Source organism: Bos indicus x Bos taurus, chromosome 2 (genome assembly GCF_003369695.1).
Source record: "Bos indicus x Bos taurus breed Angus x Brahman F1 hybrid chromosome 2, Bos_hybrid_MaternalHap_v2.0, whole genome shotgun sequence".
Classification (NCBI taxonomy): Eukaryota; Metazoa; Chordata; class Mammalia; order Artiodactyla; family Bovidae; genus Bos; species Bos indicus x Bos taurus.
Genome location: NC_040077.1, coordinates 103,910,036 through 103,931,497, shown reverse-complemented (window position 1 = coordinate 103,931,497; position 21,462 = coordinate 103,910,036). Strand labels below are relative to the sequence as shown.

The 21,462-nt window shown below is 45.0% G+C and overlaps 1 protein-coding gene across 1 annotated transcript in view; it reads left to right on the top strand.

Annotated features, from left to right (window-relative positions):
• Nucleotides 1-21,462, top strand: part of MREG (melanoregulin) — a 69,764-nt gene that overhangs the window by 9,563 nt on the left and 38,739 nt on the right. The window contains exon 2 of the mRNA XM_027566905.1: nucleotides 10,066-10,225. Within this exon, the coding sequence (XP_027422706.1) occupies nucleotides 10,066-10,225 (160 nt within the window). The remainder of the gene's footprint in view (nucleotides 1-10,065; nucleotides 10,226-21,462) is intronic.

Below are 21,462 nucleotides of genomic sequence, written 5' to 3'. Positions count from 1 at the left end.
GGCCTGAGGAAGGATAGGTTTCCCATCTTCTAGGTGGGGAGACTGTTGGTGGGGAGGTTTGGAGGGAAGGTCAGCGGCTTGGTGCACCATGTTGAACTTGAGCTGTGAACCAGGCATCCTCATGGAGAAGGGAAGAAGGCAGGCCGTGCAGGAGTCTGGGACTTGAGAACGTGGTCTGAGCTGGGGATTCAGTTACAGGTTTGAGAATCTTCCTCAAGAAGATGGCATTTAAAGCCGTGAGACGAGGAGTTAGTTAGTGTAAACAAGGCAGAGACCAAGGGCTGAGTCTAATCTTCCCGAGCCCCAGTGTTTCCTCATCTGGCAGAAAAATCAGGCTTCCCCTGCCTTCTTCACAGACTTCTTGTCAGAACCATCTTCAGGCTTTTAAAGCAGTGAATGAAACCCGTGATGATGTGAGACTCTGTTTCAGCCTTGGGATGGGAAGGCATGAAGGGTGAGAGCATGTCAGGGAGCAAGAGGGGCCCAGAAAAGCACCCGGAGTTTTCTTCTTACATATTGAGAAGGTAGATACCTCTGCTGTTGAAGGATGTCATGAGACCAAGTGTTTAAACACTGAGAAAAGCGCCAGAATCCTTGGGACGATGTTTAGACTTGGGGTTCAATCATGTTCAAACATTGGATTAATACTGATGTTTCTAAGCCTGGAGTCTCCCTTAGCCCTATTGGTACTGGAAGAAAAGAATCCCGAGAGGATTGGCCTCACACCCTCGGTGGGGTTGGGGATGGAAGCTGAAACTTTGCTCATCTTACCTTCTGGGAGAAAAAACAGCCTTTGCTTCGCTTCGTGTGTAACTTCAGAGTCACCTCTCAGATGCCCTAAGTTCATAAAATATTTATCATCAGCAGATGGCGGCCAGGGGCAAAACGGGCTCTCTCACTTTCTTCAGAACCTTTAGAGATCATTTCACAGGGGAGGGAGGGAGGGAGAATGAAGCTCCGATCCAGTGCCCTCTTCTCCCTGCCGTCTGTCGTCCTGGGCTCTCTCCCAGACCCCAGGGCCTTCGCACGGAGTTCTCTTTACACAAAGATCCCACAGTGCTTTGCAGGCTTGCGTGCACAGAGGTTTCCCGAGCTGCTGCTTTAGTTCGCTTTAGGTTTTTCTTCACTCTGGACTCTCCACACTAAGGGTTCAAAGTTTTAAAACAAAGCAGATACTGCCTTGCCTGGGTGATGGAGCAGGATGAAAGGAATGGGGAGCAGGGATCTTGGGAACCAGGCTGGTCTGACAGGTCCTTCTCTATGAGTTCAAGCCCTCGTTCACTTTTACCTTGATTGGTGTTTTCGTGAAATTATTAACTTAATGATTTATTTAGTGGTGTGCTCCCACCTCTCTAGGCCTTCAAAGAAACCAGGTTTGTAACTTGAATAGATAAGAAGAAGGTGGTGGGAGTGAGGTCCAAGTGAGGAGGCAGCCAAGTGGAGTAGGGGGCTGCTCTGCAGAGGAGAACAACTGCCCAGATCCCGAGCTTGAGAGCATCACTCGGATGAGAGTCATTGCTCACCCTGGGGCAGAAGCCCTTGGTTCTCTCCCTTGTTTTATATTGTCCCCTGGGGAGAGGATCAGTGACTAGGCAGGCAGAGTCTGAGACTCTGGGGTTGTCAGGGGAGCACTGCTCCTAATTAGGGGTTGCTGGAGAGGCACTGCCTGTCTGGAGACATCCAAGCAGGCCAGTGTTGACCTTCCTACACAGCTGCCTTCGGGATTTTAGGTTAAGGATGGGTGGTACTGTTAGATGTTGGCTGGAGTCGTATGTGTGTGTCTGTGTGTATGTGTATGTGCTTGTGGGGTGGGGAGAAGAGAGAGAAGACAGAGAAATATTGATTAACTGATGGTGAGAGGGTAGGACTGACTGGCCAAGGGGCTTCCCTGGTGGCTCGGTGGTAAAGAATCCACCTGCCAATACAGGAGATGCGGATTTGATCCCTGAGTTGGGAAGATTCCCTGGAGAATAAAATGGCAGCCTGCTCCAGTATTCTTGTCTGGGAAATCCCATGGACAGAGGAGCCTGGCAGGCTATAGTCCATGGGGTTGCAAAGAGAAGAGCATGACTTAGCTACTAAACAACAATGAGAGACTGGCCAAGAAGGCACTTGTCATAATCTTCTCAAAACAAGCCAGGAAATTGTGGCTTACGAAGCCAAAAGTGGCCAGATTATTCAAGGTCAGATGCTGTTTATCACCTTCCCAGGTGGCATAGTGGTAAAGAATCTGCCTGCCAGAGCAGACACAAGAGACTCAAGTTCGATCCCTGGATCAGGAAGATCCCCTGGAGAAGGGATGGCAACCCCCTCCAGTATTCTTATCTGGAAATTTCCATTTGACAAAGGAGCCCTGTGGGCTAGAGTCCATGGGGTCGCAGAGAGTCTGATACAATTGAGCGATTAAGCACACACTCATTCAAGTGGATTCTGGCTAATGTCTAAACCTCCTGCATTAGGGAACTTGTAATGAGTTATGTCTGGGATTTCCTTTAGTACACTGAGGTAACAGCTCTGTAACTTTTAAAAGTACTTGTAAAGCAGCTTCTCTGTGCCCGCCCTCACCAGGTGATGTGGGTTGTGAAGAAATACTGAGTACATCCCGGTGACTCAGATGGTGAAGAATCTGCCTGCAATGTAGGAGACCCAGGTTTGATCTCTGGGTTGGGAAGATCCCCTGGAGAAGGAAATGGCAACCTGCTCCAGTATTCTTGCCTGGGAAATCCCATGGACAGATAGCCTGGCGGGCTACAGTCCATAGTTCGCAAAGAGTTGGACACGACCCAGCAACAAACACTTTCACTTTTCATCCCTACCTTAGAGGAGTGGAACCTATCAACTTGTTGAGACAAGCAAATGAAACAGATTTGGGGAAAAATGAAAGACTGAGTTTCTGGAATGTAACTCAGGTTTCAGGATCTGAGAGGGATGTGTACTGCCCTGGTGAAAACTGTGCCCCCGGGGTTTGGATGCCTTGAGGAGAAGTCCCAGGGGAATTTGCTTCCCAGGGAAGTCGGGAACCACTTCATACCTGGAGTCAGTATCTGAGCCCCTATGTTTGAGGACCCATCCCATCACAGCACTTGGACGCACTCTATGAACTCTATGACTGTGGGTGCTTAGAGATGTCCCATCAAGGACTTTGTGCTGGAGGGTGGGGACCATCCTGTCCCGGGAGAAGTCAAACAACTGTGGAGTCTCGTCCGCATCTGCCAAGTGGGATAGCGTCACTGTCACCTGCCCCCCTGAGACCTCAGATGGTTGTACAGAGGGAGGGATAGAGTGTGGAGGGCCTGGGGTAAAGCGCTGTGTGGTTTTACTGGCCACAAAATTGTTTGGGCATAAAGATGTTGGAGTTCATGCTCTTCACGCTCTGACACTGTCCGGTGCCGCCTGCTCTGGAGAATTCCTCTTTGTCCAGCGTTCTCGCTCCCTGGGCTCTCCTGCTCTCTGTAGTCTCCTTTTCCATTCCTCTGAGGTCCTTCTTCATTCCCTCCCTTTCCTTCCTCCTTGTTCCCAGATGCTTCCTCTGCTCCCCTGGCTTCTGCGGTGATGGAAATGCATGAGTGTTTATCCCACATCTAGGTTTCCTGCCCTGTCCTTGGTCCTAAGCCCAGATCCTGAGTGCTCTTTGCGTGTCCTGCAGGTATGCAGGTCAGCTGTGGCTCCTCCCATCATCCGTAAAGGCATCACCCTCATGTGGTCAGCACTGACTCCCCTCCTCCCACCTCCGTGTCACCCATCTGGGGTCAATAGGGCAGCCATGACTGAGTCTCTGATGCTGCAGGAACCCATGCTTGCTGTTCCTTCCTCTTGTTCCTCAAGCCCGCGCCCTCCTTCACTAGTGCCCCAACCAGTATCTCAAAATGTTTCGAATTAAACGTGGACTGATTTAGCAATAGAATACCACCTTTCCTATGCCCCAAAGGAATCTTCTCTGTAACTCTCACGAATTACAGATTGAACCAGCTGTTGTGGTTGTGCTTGGTTTATGAGCATCTTCCTCTCTCTGCCGAGCAGCCCTGCTCATCTCCTGCCCCACCGCTCCCCCACAGTGGCCCCGAGGCCCCCGACACTAGGAACTCGAAGACCACGGCAGGAAAGCCACACCTACCCTCTTGTGACCGTTGATTGTGACAGCCTCCTAAGCCCTGTTCCTTCTTTATCGAGAGTTGTTGCTGTAAAACTCAGACCTGACAAGGCTCAAAATCGCTTCGATAACTTGTCACCGTTCCCAGAACAAAAGTTGAACTCCAGCAGACCCCAAATGTCCTTTTCTTTCTGTCTGTCCATTTCCCTCCTTGGGAGCCTGTGTGGTCAGCCCTGCGTGAACACTTGGGAGTTCCCCCACCCTGCGGACACTTTGAGTTTCCATACGCTGTAGGTGGTGTTCCCTCTGTCAGGAACACCATTCCCTTTGCTTCTCTTCCTGGAGAAAGGCTGTACTCCTCAGGTCTGGGTTAGTATTTACTCCATGTAACCTGTCTTCAACTTCCTTCTCATCACACATAATGTGTCTCTCTTTCTTTGTTCCTACAACTTTCTGTTTGCACTTAAAATTCACTTGCCTCCTTGCATTATAGTCACACCAGCAACAGGGGCAATGCCCTGTTTATTTGTGAGTTTCTAGAGCATCCAGCCCAGTAGCAGTTTACGGTTGTTAAATAAATGAATGAATGAATGAGATAGACATGCTTGGTAAAGCTCACATGGGCACCAAGGCATCATTTGCCTCCCTATTTGTTGGCTCATCATTCTTAAAAGGAGTGAGTAGTGGGTCTCTCTGTTCAGCTTTTGCAGTGTCAGGCAGCTAAGGGAAAACAGGGCATTTCTGACAATCTTGTGGCTGATGTGTGTCTGACTCCCTGAAAGTCGCTCCTTCTCCATAGTTCTGATCACTCTATCCAGTCTCAGCCCCTGCACTTCTGAACTGGAGAGACTTCAAGAGCACTTTTCAATATCCGTTCAGGTAGCTGGCCTCCTGTAGACCTTGGCTCCAAGCTCCCATCCCCTCTCTGTCCCAGTTTTCATGAGCCGGCCGTGGTTGGCTCTCCCAAGCCTGACCCAGACCTCATCACTCAAGTGCTGGAGTCCGTCCCTAGCTGGGAGAGTTCCTGTGCTGAACACCAGTTTGGAGACCCAAACTTTGCTTCCTGTTGCAACATCTCCTTAGTGCCAACTTCTGAATATTTCATGTTGGTTTAAGCCTTAACATTACCTTCAGCCCAGTTGTCGGTTACTCTTATCCTTCCTTCCCAGATGCTGTCTGCTTATCAGGCGCCCACTGTCTGTCCTCCTTTGCCATTTCCTCCCATCACACCTGCAGATGTGCTGGCCACCCTGTGGCTGTGGGGCACTGTAGCTCTGCCTCAGACGAGGGCATCACTCACCGTGCAGGTGAAAAGCCAGAGAGCTTTTAACCTCTCCTGCTCCTGGATTATGTGGGTAATACCTATCCTGTCTCACCTGAGTTGCTTCAGTTCCATCTTAATGAATCCCACAGGTCCACTCTTCACCCCTCTGAAGCATTCTCCACACTGTAGCCAGAAAGATCTTTTTTTTTTTTTTTAATTGTGGTAAAAGTCACATAATATAAAGCATACTATGTTAACCATGGTCTTCCCTGATAGCTCAGTTAAAGAATCTGCCTGCAATGCATGAGACCCCGGTTCGATTCCTGGGTCAGAAAGATCTGCTGGAGAAGGGATAGGCTACCCACTCCAGTATTCTTGGGCTTCCCTTGTGGCTCAGCTGGTAAAGAATCTGCCTGCAATGCGGGAGACCTGGGTTTGATCCCTGGGTTGGAAAGATCCCCTGGAGAAGAGACAGGCTACCCACTCCAGTATTCTTGCCTGGAGAATTCCATGGGCTGTACAGTCCATGGGGTTGCAATGAGTTGGACACGACCAAACGACTTTCACTTTCATGTTAAAGTGAAGTCGCTCAGTCGTGTCCAACTCTTTGCGACCCCATGGACTGTAGCCTATCAGGCTCCTCTGTCCATGGGATTTTCCAGGCAAGAGTGCTGGAGTGGATTGCCATTTCCTTCTTCACGGGATCTTCCCGACCCAGGAATCGAACCCGGGTCTCCCACATTGCAGGCAGACGCTTTACCATCTGAGCCATCAGGGAAGCCGTGTTAACTATATCTAACTGTACAGTTCAGTGGCTCTAAGCACATTCACATTGTTGTACAACTCTCACCATCATCCACCTCTCGGATTTTTCACCTTCCTAAACTGAAACTCTATCCCTATTAAACACTAAGACTCCCTTCCCGCTCCCCACCTCCTCCCACTCCTGGCTCTTCTCATCTACCAATGACTTTCTTTTATTAAAAAAAAATAATTATTATTTGGCTGCGCTGGGTCTCAGTTGCAGCATCTGAGATCTAGTTCCCTGACCAGGGATAGAACCTGAATCCCCTGAATTGAGAGTTGGGATCCTTAGCCAGTGGACCACCAGGGAAGTCCCCAGTGTACTTTCTGACTCGATGAACTTGAGTATTCTTTGTTGTTGTCATTGTTCAGTCGCTGAGTTGTGTCCGACTGTTTTCAACCCCATCGACTGCAGCATGCCAGGCTTCTCTGACCTCCACTGTCTCCCAGAGTTTGCTCAAATTCATGTCCTTTGAGTTGGTGATGCTGTCTAACCATCTCATCGTCTGCCACCTCCTTTTCCTTTTGCCTTTAGTCTTTCCCAGCATCAGGGTCTTTTCCAATGAGTCAGCTCTCCACATAAGGTGGTTAAAGTACTGGAGCTTTAGCTTCAGCATCAGTCCTTCCAGTGAATATTCAGGATTGGTTTCCTTTAGGATTGACTGGTTTGATCTCCTTGCAGTCCAAGGGACTCGGAAGAGTCTTTTCCAACACCACAGTTCAAAAGCATCAATTCTTTGGTGCTCAGCTCTTTTTATGGTCCAACTCTCACATCCGTACATGACTACTGGAAAGACCATAGCTTTAACTATACTGACCTTTGTTGGCAAAGTAATATCTCTGCTTTTTAATATATTGTCTAGGTTTGTCATAGCTTTTCTTCCAAGGAGCAAGTGTCTTTTAATTTCATGGCTGCAGTTACCGTCCGCAGTGATGGAGCCCAAGAAAAGAAAATCTGTCACTGTTTCCACTTTTTCCCCTGTATTTGCCATGGAGTGATGGGATCAGATGCCATGTTCTTAGTTTTTTTGTGTGTAAGTTAGAAAAATCTTTAAAGGTGTAATGTTGTTCATGTCACATTGCAGTCCTGCTTTAAAGCCCTTCTGCATCTTACCTACCTCCTAGGAATAAAGACCACATTTCTAAAGAATGTTAGAAAACACGGCCTACAGAGCCAAGAGTATCTGGCCCCAGCTGTCTCCTCAGCTTCTCTTTCAATCACGAGCCAACAGCCCCCTTTTACTACCTTGGCCCTGCTTCAGTCTACCCCAGGGCCTTTGAACATGCCATTTCCTTTGTTTGGAACTCTGTTTCTTGTCTTTCAGCTTAAAACCCATTTAAATCCCTTTTTCACAACGCCTACCTAATGCCTACCCCCACTGCCTCTAACAGCTCCCTGAATTCCCCCTTTATAGCAGTTACCACTGTTTTTAATTATACTGTCATGTGATCATTCATTACTCTCTGTCCCTCCCTAGACTCCAAGGTCCAAGGATAGGGACCACGTCTGTGTTGTTCACAATTTTATAAGCCCTGTGAGTAACGTGGAGTCAGGGACTTGTACATATTATTAGCATCAGATTAAGGGGATGACCCCAGCATGACCTGACCTGACCAGTCCCACAGAAGTTAACCAGGTCTTTGTACAAGCATGTCCTAGGTATGACACTCTGCCACTCAGCTCCTCGTAAACATAGATACGGCCTCATCAAGGGTAAATCATGACACAGGTGTCAGCATGTGGCTCCTAAAATCCTTACTCAACATCCAGTACTGCTTATTGAAAGTATTCAGATGTGCATGTTTATTCCTTAATTTTCTTGTTGTAAGGAATTTGATAGATAATATTAATACATACCATTGTACTTTGAATTCACTCTTATTTCCTTGAATTCAGAACCAGTAAAAATTTCATCTCTTTGTATGAATTGTTTGCTCCTTTTAATCACATGAGAATTGTATTCCTCATTGGAATTCCTTTTTTTTTTTTTTTTGTCTTATCTGCCAGGGTATTCATGATAAATTTCATGTTTAACATGGTAAAATTACCTCTGCCAGGTATCCTATTTTAGTTGTCCTCTGTTGTTTTAAAAGTGACTTTTAATTGTTCTGTTGTGTTATGCTTCATTATTAAAATCAGTGCAGATTCTTTTGCTTGGAATATATGTTTATATGTTGTGTGTGCATGCTAACTTGCTTTAGTCGTGTCTGACTCTTTGCGACCCTGTGGACTGCAGCCCACCAGGCTCCTCTGTCCATGGGATTTTCCAGGCAAGAATACTGGAGTGGGTTGCCGTGCCCTCCTCCAGGGGATCTTCCTGATCCAGGGATCAAACCCCTATCTCTTAGCCTCCTGCATTGGCTGGCAAGTTCTTTATCATTAGCGCCATTGTGCTCTAGAGCCTGTGCTCCACAACAGGTGAACCCTGCCACCACAACTATTACATGTTACTGAGAGAGTTCAGTTCAGTTCAGTTCAGTCACTCAGTCGTGTCCGACTCTTTGCCATCCCATGGACTGCAGCACACCAGGCTTCCCTGTCCATCACCAACTCCCGGAGCTTGCTCAGACTCATGTCCATTGAGTCGGTGATGCCATCCAACCACCTCATCCTCTCTCGTCCCTTTCTCCTCCAGCCTTCAATTTTTCCCTGCATCAGGGTCCTTTCCAATGAGTCAGTTCTCCACATCAGGCAGCCAAAGTATTGGAGCTTCAGCTTCAGCATCAATCCTTCCATTGAATATTCAGGACTGATTTCCTTTAGGATTGACTGGTTTGAGAGTCTAAGGGACTCTCAAGAGTCTTCTCCAACACCACAGTTCAAAAGCATCAATTCTTCAGCGCTCAGCTTTCTTACTGGTCCAACTCTCGCATCCATACATGACTACTGGAAAAACCATAGCTTTGATTAGACAGACCTTTGTTGGCAAAGTAGTGTCTCTGCTTTTTAATATGCTGTCTAGGTTGGTTATACCTTTTCTTCCAAGGAGCAAGCATTAAGGAGAGTTAACAGGCAGGTTGATAAGAAGTCCAAGCCTAAGGCCCCTTTAAGGAAGAGATAAACGTTTTTTCTTTTTCACATTCTTTTGCCTTAGACAAGTAGGCCTCATAGGCAGCAGTATCTCTTGTTCAAGGACCTGCCTTTTTTTGAGCTTTGGATGTATGTTATGGGAGAAAATCTGGGTAAAAACTTTCACAGCCTTGAGCTCTGAGTTAACCTGTTTCTTCTGGCTAATCTCATGCTGATGTCATCCTAGGACGTATGTAATGTGAAACAGTCTGGACAAAATTCTCACAGCCTTCAGGTATTTTTTTTCTGTTCTCAGCAGCTGGCAGAAAAGTATATAATGCCCTGCTAAACTAGTGAGGTGGGTACTCTTTCTACCCACTTCTGATGTCTATGTCAGAAGCTTTCTTTGTCCTGTCACTTTAAATAAAATTGTGCATACAAAGCTCTGAGTGACTGAGACCTGTCTTTGGTCCCAGGGTTAAATCTTCTCCTTTGGAGACCACGAATCCAGTGGCACTGTTCACCGTAAACTATCATTACATTATGTAATACGTAATGTATTTTAATCTATGTGTTACTTACATGTGGCATATATATATATTTAGTTGATTATTTTGGGTCTTTGTTGCTGCACAGCTTTTCTCTAGTTGTGGAAGTCAGGGGCTGCTCTCCAGTTGCGGTGTGCGGCTCCTCTTGTTGCAGAGCATAGGCTCCATAGTTGTGGCTCTTGGGCTTAGTTGCTTTGTGACATGTGTATCCTCCCAGACCAGAGACTGAACTCATGTCTCCTGCATTGACAGGTGGATTCTTTACACTGAGCCACCAGGGAAGCCTGATGTATGTATTACATGTAATATGTATTACAAAGCCCTTATTCCCCCTTTTCTTATCCCGTAGTGGTAGCAATCCATATTCTTCGTTCGGAGCCACGCTGGCCAGGGATGATGAAAAGAATTTGTGGAGCATGCCTCACGATGTGTCCCACACAGAGGCAGACGACGACAGGATCCTGTACAACCTGATTGTCGTTCGTAATCAGCAGGCCAAAGATTCAGAGGTAAGCAGCTTTTGAGATCTTGCTATGTGCAGATGGTAATGCACAGCAAAAGAGAGCAATGACAGAGAAGAACAGCTTGAAGTAGAGAAAAGAATGAAGCATGATATGTGTGAAACGAAGGACAGGTCTTTTAGCATCTAGTCACGAATTATAGCTGGTCTTGGTATACGTGCTTAATACACAGATAAGACTGATTTCTAATTGTTGCTTTAATGATATAAATTACAACTGTATGGAAAAAGCAAGGCAGTGCTGTTCAGATCATGAAGATACTTTATGGTCTTAAATAGCTTAACCAGTCCATGTCTAATCTTTGGCCAGCCGCAGTTCAACATTCAAATTGAAGGTTGGAGGGTACTTTGCATTATCCCCAGTTTTGAATTAATGGAGCCTGAATTTTTTTTTTTTTCTGTTTTATCTTCTTGAATTGTGCTTATTGATCAAATAGTATATCTGGTGTATTTGAGATGATTTGTGTAATAAGGCTTGAAATCACTCTTAATGGACTTTTAATCAAAGTTATTGATACAGGAACACTATTGATACAGGAACACTAGACTATTGAAAAGGAGATGACTTCATAAATTAAGAGAAAACAGCAAAAGGGATCATATTTTATTTTCTCTTTTTTTTCAAAAGTAGTATTATGTACTATAACAATACAGTATAATGTTATATTATAGGTGTTTTTTTTCATATAATACAGCCTGAGTTTTCTAACCTCTGTGTTCAACTGTTAGTTCTGAGTAGATACCTATATTAGATATGACTTTGTGTGTTCCTTTGTATTTTATAGTAATTGAGAAGAATAGGGAGATTTAAAACGTCAGGCTCTTGTTTTGAAGTAAAGTACCAGAGCGTGTGTGTATGGGGCAGTTATGGCAAGGGAGGTCTGTTTCTTATGTAGGTTTCTTTATATTTTTGATTATTGTTTTTTCTCCAAAACATGCTGTAGCAGGATATGATAACTTTTTTTTTTTTGGCCACATGGCTTGTAGGATCTCAGCTCCCCAGCCCAGAGATCAGTCTCCTACCCCCTGCAGTGGAAGTGAGGAGTTGTAACCACTGGACTGCCAGGGAAGTCCCAGTAACTTTTAGAAGAGCCACGTGTCCCAGTCCTTTTATTCTGGCGTGACCTGGAGTACCTTACGGGGATGGAGGTAGACATAGAAGTGAGGAATTACAATTGCCTCTGGTTCTTAAGACCTTGGGGAAGGGCCGGCTGAAGAGTCCCCCAGTGGCTTTGATGAACATCCTTTATTGGCTGTGGGGTCTTGCTGAGGACCACTTCTACAAAATATTGGTCACAGGGCTTAAGTCAAAGACTAGGGGAAGGAAATGGCAACCCAGTCTGGTATTCTTGCCTGGAAAATCCCATAGACAGAGGAACAGGCGGGCTACAGACCATGGAGTCACAAAAGAGTTGGACATGTCTTAGCAACTAAACCACCACCACCAGCATCCTACTAGTGGCCGTGCACCTGCTACCCCGGCTTCCCTTATCCCCACTGCAATCCCCTCCTCCACTGGTAACGTTCGAAAGACATCGTACAGGCTGCTTAGGCCAGGAACAGCCATCCTGGCTGCCGCTCCTGAGCATATGGACGGGAATGCATGCATGACCTAGTTTTTCCTTTAATGGGAAGAGATAGTCCTTACCCTACTGTATTGGGCTGACCAGCTAGGGTTTCTGCTGGTGAGAATGGAACCAGTTCTTTTTTCCCTTTTCTTTCCACACTCTTCAAAGCTGTGACTGTAATAGGGAAATGAAACATATAGTACTCCTCTCTCTCTCCCCCACAGGGTCTCATGCCAACTAGGAGAGGGGCTTGAAGGGTGTTTGCACTGGGCCTGGCAGCTCTCAGAGGAGCTCCAGCTTCTCTGCCCTGTTTACCTTTGCTATTGAATCAGTGGAGGAGGCAATGTGAGCTGCAAATCGCTCTGAAGAAGCACAGCTTCCAAAGAGGCCGTTGTGTCATTCTTTGCTGCTCTTGGGCCGTGTGAAGGGCCTTCCAGAAGGCTTGCCTAAGAAGTAAAGTCAAGTTTAACTCTAGAGAAAGAAACCCTGCAACCAGGACAGGCCATCAGGTCAACAACATGAAGATGTGATGATGATGATGAAATGGTGTGAAATGTCTATTCATAGTGCTTCCTTCTTTTTAGGTGTAAAATATGTATACAAATATATTCCCTGGTGGCTCAGATGGTAAAGAGTTTGCCGGGAGTGCAGGAGACATGGGTTCAATCCCTTCATCAGGAAAATCCCCTGGAGAAGGGAATGGCTATACACTCCAGTATTCTTGCCTGGAGAATTCCATGGACAGAGGAACCTGGCAGGCTATAGCTCATGGGATTACAAATAGTCAAACATGACTGAAGTGACTAACACACTATATCTATGTGTACACATAAATATATACACATATATACACATAAAGTGAAAGTCGCTCAGTCGTGGCCGACTCTTTGTGACCCCATGGACTATAGAGTCCATGGAATTCTCCAAGCCAGAATACTGGAGTGGGTAGCCTTTCCCTTCTCCAGGGGATCTTCCCAATCTAGGGATCAAACCCAGGTCTCCTGCATTGCAGGTGGATTCTTTATCAGCTGAGTCACCAGGGAAGCCCTACACATATAAAGGTGTTTATAAAGTATGTATTTTAAGGTATATGGGCTTCCCTGGTGGCTCAGTGGTAAAGAATTTGCCTGAAATGCAGGAGACCTGGGTTCGATCCCTGCGTCGGGAAGATCCCCGGGAGGAGGGCATGGCAACCCACTCTAGTACTGTCATCTAGAGAATCCCATGGACAGAGGAGCCTGGAAGGCTGCAGTCCATAGGGTCGCATGGAGTCGGACACAACTGAAGTGACTAAGCGGCAGCAGGATCTGTACATACATACATAATATATGAAAAAGAAAGTGGAAGTGGTAGTTGTCCTGTCGTGTCCAACTCTTTGCGACCCGTGGACTGTAGCCCGCCAGGTTCTTCTGTCCATGAAATTCTCCAGGCAAGAATATATATACATGTGGTTAAAAAAAGTTTATTTTCTACCAAAAGTATGATATGCATATAAAAGGATTGTTGTTCAGTTGCTAAGTCGTGTCTGACTCTTTGCAACCCTGTGAACTGCAGCACGCCAGGCTTTCCTGTCCTTCACTATCTCCCTGAATTTGCTCAAACTCACGTCCACTGAGTCAGTGATGCCATCCAACCATCTCATCCTCTGTTGCCCCCTTCTCTTCTTACCCTCAATCTTTCCCAGCATCATTCTCCACACAGATTGGATCATATATTACATATCATTCTGTACTTTGTTTTTTTTCCCATTTAATAATATATTTTGGACATATTTCCATTTCACCATGTGTAGATTTCCCTTATTGTTTTGAGGGGCTCTCTGTTCTCTCATTGATTTCCCATCATTTATTCAGACAGTCCCTGTTGTTGTTTAGGTTGATTCAGGTTTTTTGTTGTTAGCAACAGAAGCAATGCCTCAGTGGGTATCCATATATACTTGTATGATCTTTAGTTGCTTTTTCAGGTATAGAATTACTGGATCAGAGAGTACACGTGTATTTAAATTGTAGGAATTGTCTTAGTGCTTCCTTTGTGGAAGAACCTAGGAAAAACACTTTAAGGTGCAGAACTGACTAGCACTGGAAATTCACACAGTGTTTAAGAGGAGCAGCTGCTGATCTCTAGATAGCTGTTTGCCTTGCTGAGACTGTGGATCTGGAAGTGCCAGAACTCTGGATTTTTAAGAGAAACTAAAACCCTAAATTTACATATAAAATGTACAGATTATTAAATGATAGCTCAGATTAAACATGTGTCAGCTAAACAAAATATGTTTATGGGCTATGTACTTAATGTTTACGATACAGACTGCTGCTGCCGAGTCGCTTCAGTCATATGACTCTGTGCAACCCCATAGACAGCCCACCAGGCTCCTCTATCCCTGGGATTGTCCAGGCAAGAACACTGGATTGGGTTGCCATTTCCTTCTCCAATGCATGCATACATGCATGCTAAGTCGCTTCAGTCGTGTCCGACTCTGTGTGACCCCATGGACAGCAGCCCACCAGGCTCCTCTGTCCACGGGATTCTCCAGACAAGAATATAGACTACTGCTATTCAATATTATTGTTACTTTGTTCAATAGGATTGAAAAATGAACTAACTGTGAATTTAGAAGGCAGAAGTAGAAAGCTGGTGGTAGGTGTACCTGTTGCTTATTTTCTTTTTCATGCAGGATATAATTGGCACAAATTTTAATAAAATAGAGCATTTTAGTTTTTTGAGAGAAAAACAAATTCCACCTACTAAGGAATAAGGAACCCTAGATATTTTTGCATGAGGACGATTTAGAAACTCAAGCAAGGCATTAAGGAAAATTGAACATTATGTTTTTCCTTGAGCAGCAATAGCGTGAAAAACCTAGGAACGTCTGTACTTGGAATTCTCTGAAAATTGAAGAGTAATTTCAAAACAGTGTATGTATCACCGACATTCCCTTACTGAATCTGGAGCTGGTGGGAGAAGGTCTTATGAGTATAGTTAAGGCTAAATTTGCAGTGTTGTCCCAAAGTGGAAAAAAAATCAGAGAAGATGATATATAGGAGGGCAAATAATGAAACATGGCCTGAATTTAAAGTTACTTGCAGTGTCAGAAAATAAAATAGTAACATTAGTTAATTCTAACACAATCCACTTTCATTTACGCAAACCTTCAAAAGCTTGAATACAGCAGAAGAACTGACACATTTATAGACCGCCAAGTAGTGGAAAAATTTTGCTCTTGTCTTTAATTTTGGAAAATATTTTATGCTTAACTAAGAAACAATAGGGACTTCCCTGGCGGTCCAGTGTGCTTTGAATGGAAGGGGCATGTGTTCAATCCCTGGTTGGGGAACTAACTAACACCCCACATTCCAAACCACCAAAAAATTTTTTTAAATAGTAAACAACCACAAAATCATGTCAATAAATCATTGTCCTTATGTTCATTCTCATTAACCTAGCTGTATACTTCATATAACACTCTGTATTCTAGGGGGCCTAATAATGGTTAATGAAATATCACTGCACCTTATTTATTTGTTTTCTATAAATAATTCTAATCATACTGACCCACCCTGCCCTCTAAGATAATAATGAAAACCGTGCCAAGCACTGTTGAGCTGCTTGACATACATTAAGTCCTCTACACAACAGCTGTGAGGTGGATGCCATTGTTACTTCTTTTTGAATCACCTTGTTCAAGGCCACACCGTTGAAATGTGGAGCCAGGATCTGAATCTGGACTTTGTGAATCTAGAGATGCAAAATGTAATGAGCACCATGATTGAAGTTGTAAGAGAGGACTAGATATTGTCTGTGATTCCAGGAAGATTTCAGAATGCGCGGGCGGAATCTATCCAGAGTCTATTTCTGTGACTTTTTGAAACCAGTGATGTGAAAAGCAGTCTCACATCAGTGGGATGAGAACTGTGTGTGGTTTGGGGATTGTGACCGAAGTTCATAAAGTGGTCCCTGTCAAAATCCACCTTTCCCACATTATGGATCTACACGCTGGTTAAGACTGGTTAAGTACAGCTGGTTAAGACTCCAACCAAGTGTTTCGGTTTTATTAGTTCCAAGATTCTTCATCTTGTTTAGTGTTCTCTTGTTATTTGGTGCCTCTTTCGATGGTTCAGTAATAGATCTTTTAGGAGTCTGTGCATGGCTTTAAGATTTTTACTCTGTTCAAAAATACTTACATTTTTTATTAAGAATGTGAGTGCTGAAAATCAAACCGTTGTCATAAACAACGATTAAGGACTATTTTGGTTCAAAATAGGTAATGTTTATTTGGCACAATCGGTGATAGAAGTGCTAGGCTTGTTTTTAAATCTATCAAATAATTACGCACTCGGAAACACACCTCGTTCTGATGATGAGCTTCTATCACTGAGTGAAGTAGTGTTTATGCGCTGGCAGGAGCCACGTGAACACCAGATGCTATGTGGCTCAAGGAATCCCGTGAAAACTTGAAAATCTCCCTCTGCTGAGCCCCAGGGAATGGGCTGTATGTTACTGTTTTTCAGAACTTTACAGGCAAAAACATAAAATGTTCCTGTTTACAATTTGTTTGTTCTTCCTGTGTGTCAGGACTCCCTGCTGGCAGAGTGTTGCCAGGCATTGTAAACAGTTCCTATAAAATGTTTAAAAGAGCGACAGATGTTCCCAGGGGTTTGTGTGCAACGTCTGGATTATACGCTCAGCCTGTCATATCCCTGGTACTGAAAGAAAGGACAAAAGAGAGTTAAGTGGAATATCTGGTCAGAGGATGTGAGGAGGTGGAGAGAGGGTTGAGTTGATTGGGTACCAGCCACATCACTTGGAAGCGCTTGGAGCGGGGATGTTCTGGTTGGGCTCTGCATGACTCCCTCCAAGTCTTCACGTGCTGGGTGGGGCTTGCTCTGGTCGGGCCCTCTGACTTCTCTGCACGTGGGTGAACACTGGCTACAGTTGGCGATAGGACTGTAAGTTTTAAGTCAAGCAGTCAAGGAGCAAAATAACAGTGGAAAATGGAAGCGATTCTCTAGATAATTCTGGGCTTCTCAAAAGGCCTCTTTGTTTAGGATGCAGATGATCCAGATGGTTTAATGTAACCATTCTTTTTTTTTTTAACTTTTTATTTTGTATTAGGGTACAGCCGATTAATGAACAATGCTGGTAGTTTCAGGTGAACACTGAAGGGACTCAGCCACACATATGCATATCCATTCTCCCCCAAACGCCCCTCCCATCCAGGCATGCAAGCATTCTTTATTTGACTTTGCTAGTGACTGTTTGGGTTAGAGGGGGAGAGAATAAAAACACTCATTAGGATCTGAGAATCAAGCCATCTTACCCTCTGTGTTCTACGTAATAATATTTATGGGGGTTCATGCTGGGTGCTGAGCAGAAGCGCCCTTCTTAATGTGTGTGCTCCAGACAAAAACTCAAGCCTCACAGTAACCCTATGAAGAAGGGGTTTTGACACATAAGATCAGAGACTTTGACCATCTGTCCAAGGCATTGAGAGTGGGACAATTGGGATGGTAGTTCAGTCTGTGTGTATGACCTGGAAATCTCTATGAACAGAAACACTTGCTGCCATCTCTCTCTTGAGCTTAGAAAGAGCTTCAGTGGAATCTTTTTGGTCAAAGACAAAGTGAATGGGTGTTAATCAAATGGGTGTTGAAGTGAAGGGAAGTGAAGTCGCTCAGTTGTGTCCGACTCTTTGCGACCCCACGGACTGTAGCCTACCAGGCTCCTCCGTCCATGGGATTTTCCAGGCAAGAGTACTGGAGTGGGCTGCCATTTCCTTCTCCAGGGCATCTTCCCAACCCAGGGATCAAACCCAGGTCTCCTGCATTGCAGACAGATGCTTTACCATCTGAGCCAGTAGGGAAGCCAAATGGGTGTTGACTTCCTGCCAAAGTAGCTGCCCTGGGCTGTGTATTTGTCAGCTGTTTTTCACCCTGCACCAGCTGAATCACAGAGTGGATGATGTTGGTATTTGTTTAGTATCAGCCTCTCTGGTGGCTCAGGCAGTAAACAATTTGCCTGTGGTGTATCAGACCTGGGTTTGATCCCTAGGTCAGGAAGATCTCCTGGAGAAGGGAATGGCAACCCACTCCAGTATTCTTGCCTGGAGAATCCCATGGACAGAGGAGCCTCGTGGACTACAGTCTGTGGGGTCACAAAGAGTTGGCCACGACTGAGAGACTAACAAAACAGCAAACCTCTGTTGTGCAGTGCACGCGACAGCCTCCAGGTGCTGCCGCCTGGGAACTTTTAACACCTCGGGCACCATTCTGGGTACAAAAGATCTGTTGGGCTCCACCAAAGACATTGTCTGTCTGTCTGTAATGTTCTTTTCTATTCTTTGCCCACCCCTGACTTAAAAAATCTAAGCGTTTTGGATATTAGCATTAAGGTCTTACGTGTTTCTTAGCAAGTAGGTAGCACATCAAAACTCTATGTAAGCCAACAAAGTTGAGACAGAAAATTAAGCAGGCAAAGGGAAAATCATTAGATATTCAGTAGGATGTGAGGTGGTGAAAAGCATGCGTTTTGGAATTAGACAGTTGGGGATGAGAGGCATACCTCTGCCATGTCCTGAGATGACACTGAATAGTCAGTTATTTGACCTCAGGGAGTTCTTACTGTTTATTGTCCAATTTGGGACACGATCGCAAGGTCTTAAACTAAGAGGACAGGGGGAGGATTTCTCTGGTGGTCCAGTGGTTAAGACTCTGCTTCCAGTGTAGGAACGGAGGGTCGATCCCAGGTCGGGAAACTTAAGATCCAGCATGCTGCATGCTGTGGCCAAAAAATTTTTAAAAAGAAGAAGAAGAAAGAAGTTTCCTAATATTGAATATGTATAGGCATGTGTGCTCAGTCATGTCTGACTCTTTGTGACCCCACAGAATATAGCCCACCAGGCTCCTCAGTTCAGTTCAGTTCAGTCCAGTCGCTCAGTCGTGTCCAACTCTTTGCAGCCCCATGAATCGCAGCACGCCAGGCCTCCCTGTCCATTACCAACTCCCGGAGTTCACCCAGACTCACGTCCATCGAGTCAGTGATGCCATCCAGCCATCTCATCCTCTGTCGTCCCCTTCTCCTCTTGCCCCCAATCCCTCCCAGAGTCTTTTCCAATGAGTCAACTCTTTGCATGAGGTGGCCAAAGTACTGGAGTTTCAGCTTTAGCATCATTCCTTCCAAAGAAATCCCAGGGCTGATCTCCTTCAGAATGGACTGGTTGGATCTCCTTGCAGTCCAAGGGACTCTCTCAAGAGTCTTCTCCAACACCACAGTTCAAAAGCATCAATTCTTTGGCGCTCAGCTTTCCTCACAGTCCAACTCTCACATCCATACATGACCACAGGAAAAACCATAGCCTTTACTAGACGAACCTTTGTTGGTAAAGTAATGTCTCTGCTTTTGAATATGCTATCTAGGTTGGTCATAACTTTCCTTCCAAGGAGTAAGTGTCTTTTAATTTCATGGCTGCAGTCACCATCTGCAGTGATTTTGGAGCCCCAAAGATAAAGTCTGACACTGTTTCCACTGTTTCCCCATCTGTTTCCCATGAAGTGATGGGACCGGATGCCATGATCTTCGTTTTCTGAATGTTGAGCTTTAAGCCAGCCTTTTCACTCTCCACTTTCACTTTCATCAAGAGGCTTTTGAGTTCCTCTTCACTTTCTGCCATAAGGGTGGTGTCATCTGCATATCTGAGGTTATTGATATTTCTCCCGGCAATCTTGATTCCAGCTTGTGCTTCTTCCAGTCCAGCATTTCTCATGATGTACTCTGCATATAAGTTAAATAAACAGGGTGACAATATACAGCCTTGACGTACTCCTTTTCCTATTTGGAACCAGTCTGTTGTTCCATGTCCAGTTCTAACTGTTGCTTCCTGACCTGCATACAGATTTCTCAAGAGGCAGGTCAGGTGGTCTGGTATTCCCATTTCTTTCAGAATTTTCCACAGTTTATTGTGATACAATTTTCCAGGCAAGAATACTGAAGTGGGTTGCCATTTCCTACTCCAGGGGATCTTCCCAACCCAGGGATCGAACCCGTGTCTCTTGAGTCTCCTACATTAGCAGGTGGATTCTTTACCACTGAGCCAAGTATGCCAGGCCAAAGATAGAAATTGAAACTGCTCTAGATAAACTGGGATGTATGATCACTTTTTAGAAAAATTGTGGTAAAATATAAATAACATAAAATTTGCCATTTTAACCATATTTAAATGTCAGTTCAGTGGCAACTAAGTACGTTCACATTTTTGGGCAGCCATCATCACCATCCACCCCCAGGACTTTTCATCTTCCCAAAGTAGAACTGTATAACCCTTACACGATAACTCCCTCCTACCCTTTCACAGCCCCTGAAACCCACCTTTTTACTTTCTGTCTCTATGAATGAGACTATACTAGGTACCTCGTATTAAGGGAATCATACAATATTTGTCTTTTGTGACTGGCTGACTTCACTTCGCCTAAGATCCTCAAAGTTCATCCATGTTGTAGCATGTGTTAGAATTTCCTTCCTTTTTAAAACTGAATAACATTCTATTGTGTGTATAGAATACACATGGACTGTAGCCTACCACACCCCTCCATCCATGGGATTTTCCAGGCAAGAGTACTGGAGTGGGTTGCCATTTCCTTCTCCAGAGGATCTTCCTGACCCAGGGATCGAACCCAGGTCTCCTGCATTGTAGGCAGACGCTTTACCATCTGAGCCACCGCGGAAGTCCTATTGTATGTATAAACCACATTTTGTTTATGCATTCTTCTGTCAGCAGGCATTTGGGTTGCTTCCAACTCTTGGCCAATGTGAGTAATGCTGCTATGAATGTGGGTATACAAATATTTGTTTGAGTCCCTGATTTAAATTCTTTTGGGTGCAAACCCAGAAGTGGAGTAATTGGATCATACCATAATTCTGTGTTTAATTTTTGAGGAATCACCATACTCTTTCACAGCGTCTGTACCATTTTATTTTCTCAATAGCAAAGCATGAGAGTTCTAATTTATCCACAGCCTCACCAACACTTGTTAGTAAGACCACCTTTCTTAACCTCCATACTGGTCAGTGAAACAGCTGATGACTTCAGATTGATCAGTTTTCACATCCAGATAGAGACAGTTGCAGCTGTGGACCATTCGCCACCACTGAATATTAGCATTAGGGTTATAAACCCAGAAGAAACTGATGTCTTAGCAGAGCCTCCTTCTGAGCCACTTGTCCACGGAAGATAAATAGAGGATGAGAAGACTGGGAGAGCTCTTTGTATGTGAATTTAGTTCTGGTTTTTTCCTAAGCATCCACATGCTAACGTGTAATGGCCAGGCCCTCTTTCTATTCCTGTTCCTTAGATTGTCCTTACTGGCCTCCTTTCCTTGGAGCTCCAGAAAGGTAGTAGATAATACACCTTGGGAGTACTGACAGGTCAGTGACAGAGAAGATGGACAATGCCTTGGGGACCTCCAGGAAGATGCAGTGCCTGGAGGAGAAGGGCAGGGAGCTGTCCATCTCTTTCCATTACTAGAACTTCACTGTCGCAGTAACTACTGGCTGCATTTTTGGATTTCCTAAGTTACCGTGCTTGTGCTGGTGAATTTCCAGAAGGCAGACCACATGTTTATTGGTGCTCATGTGCAGGATCATTTGATGATAAGAGCTGTATCTC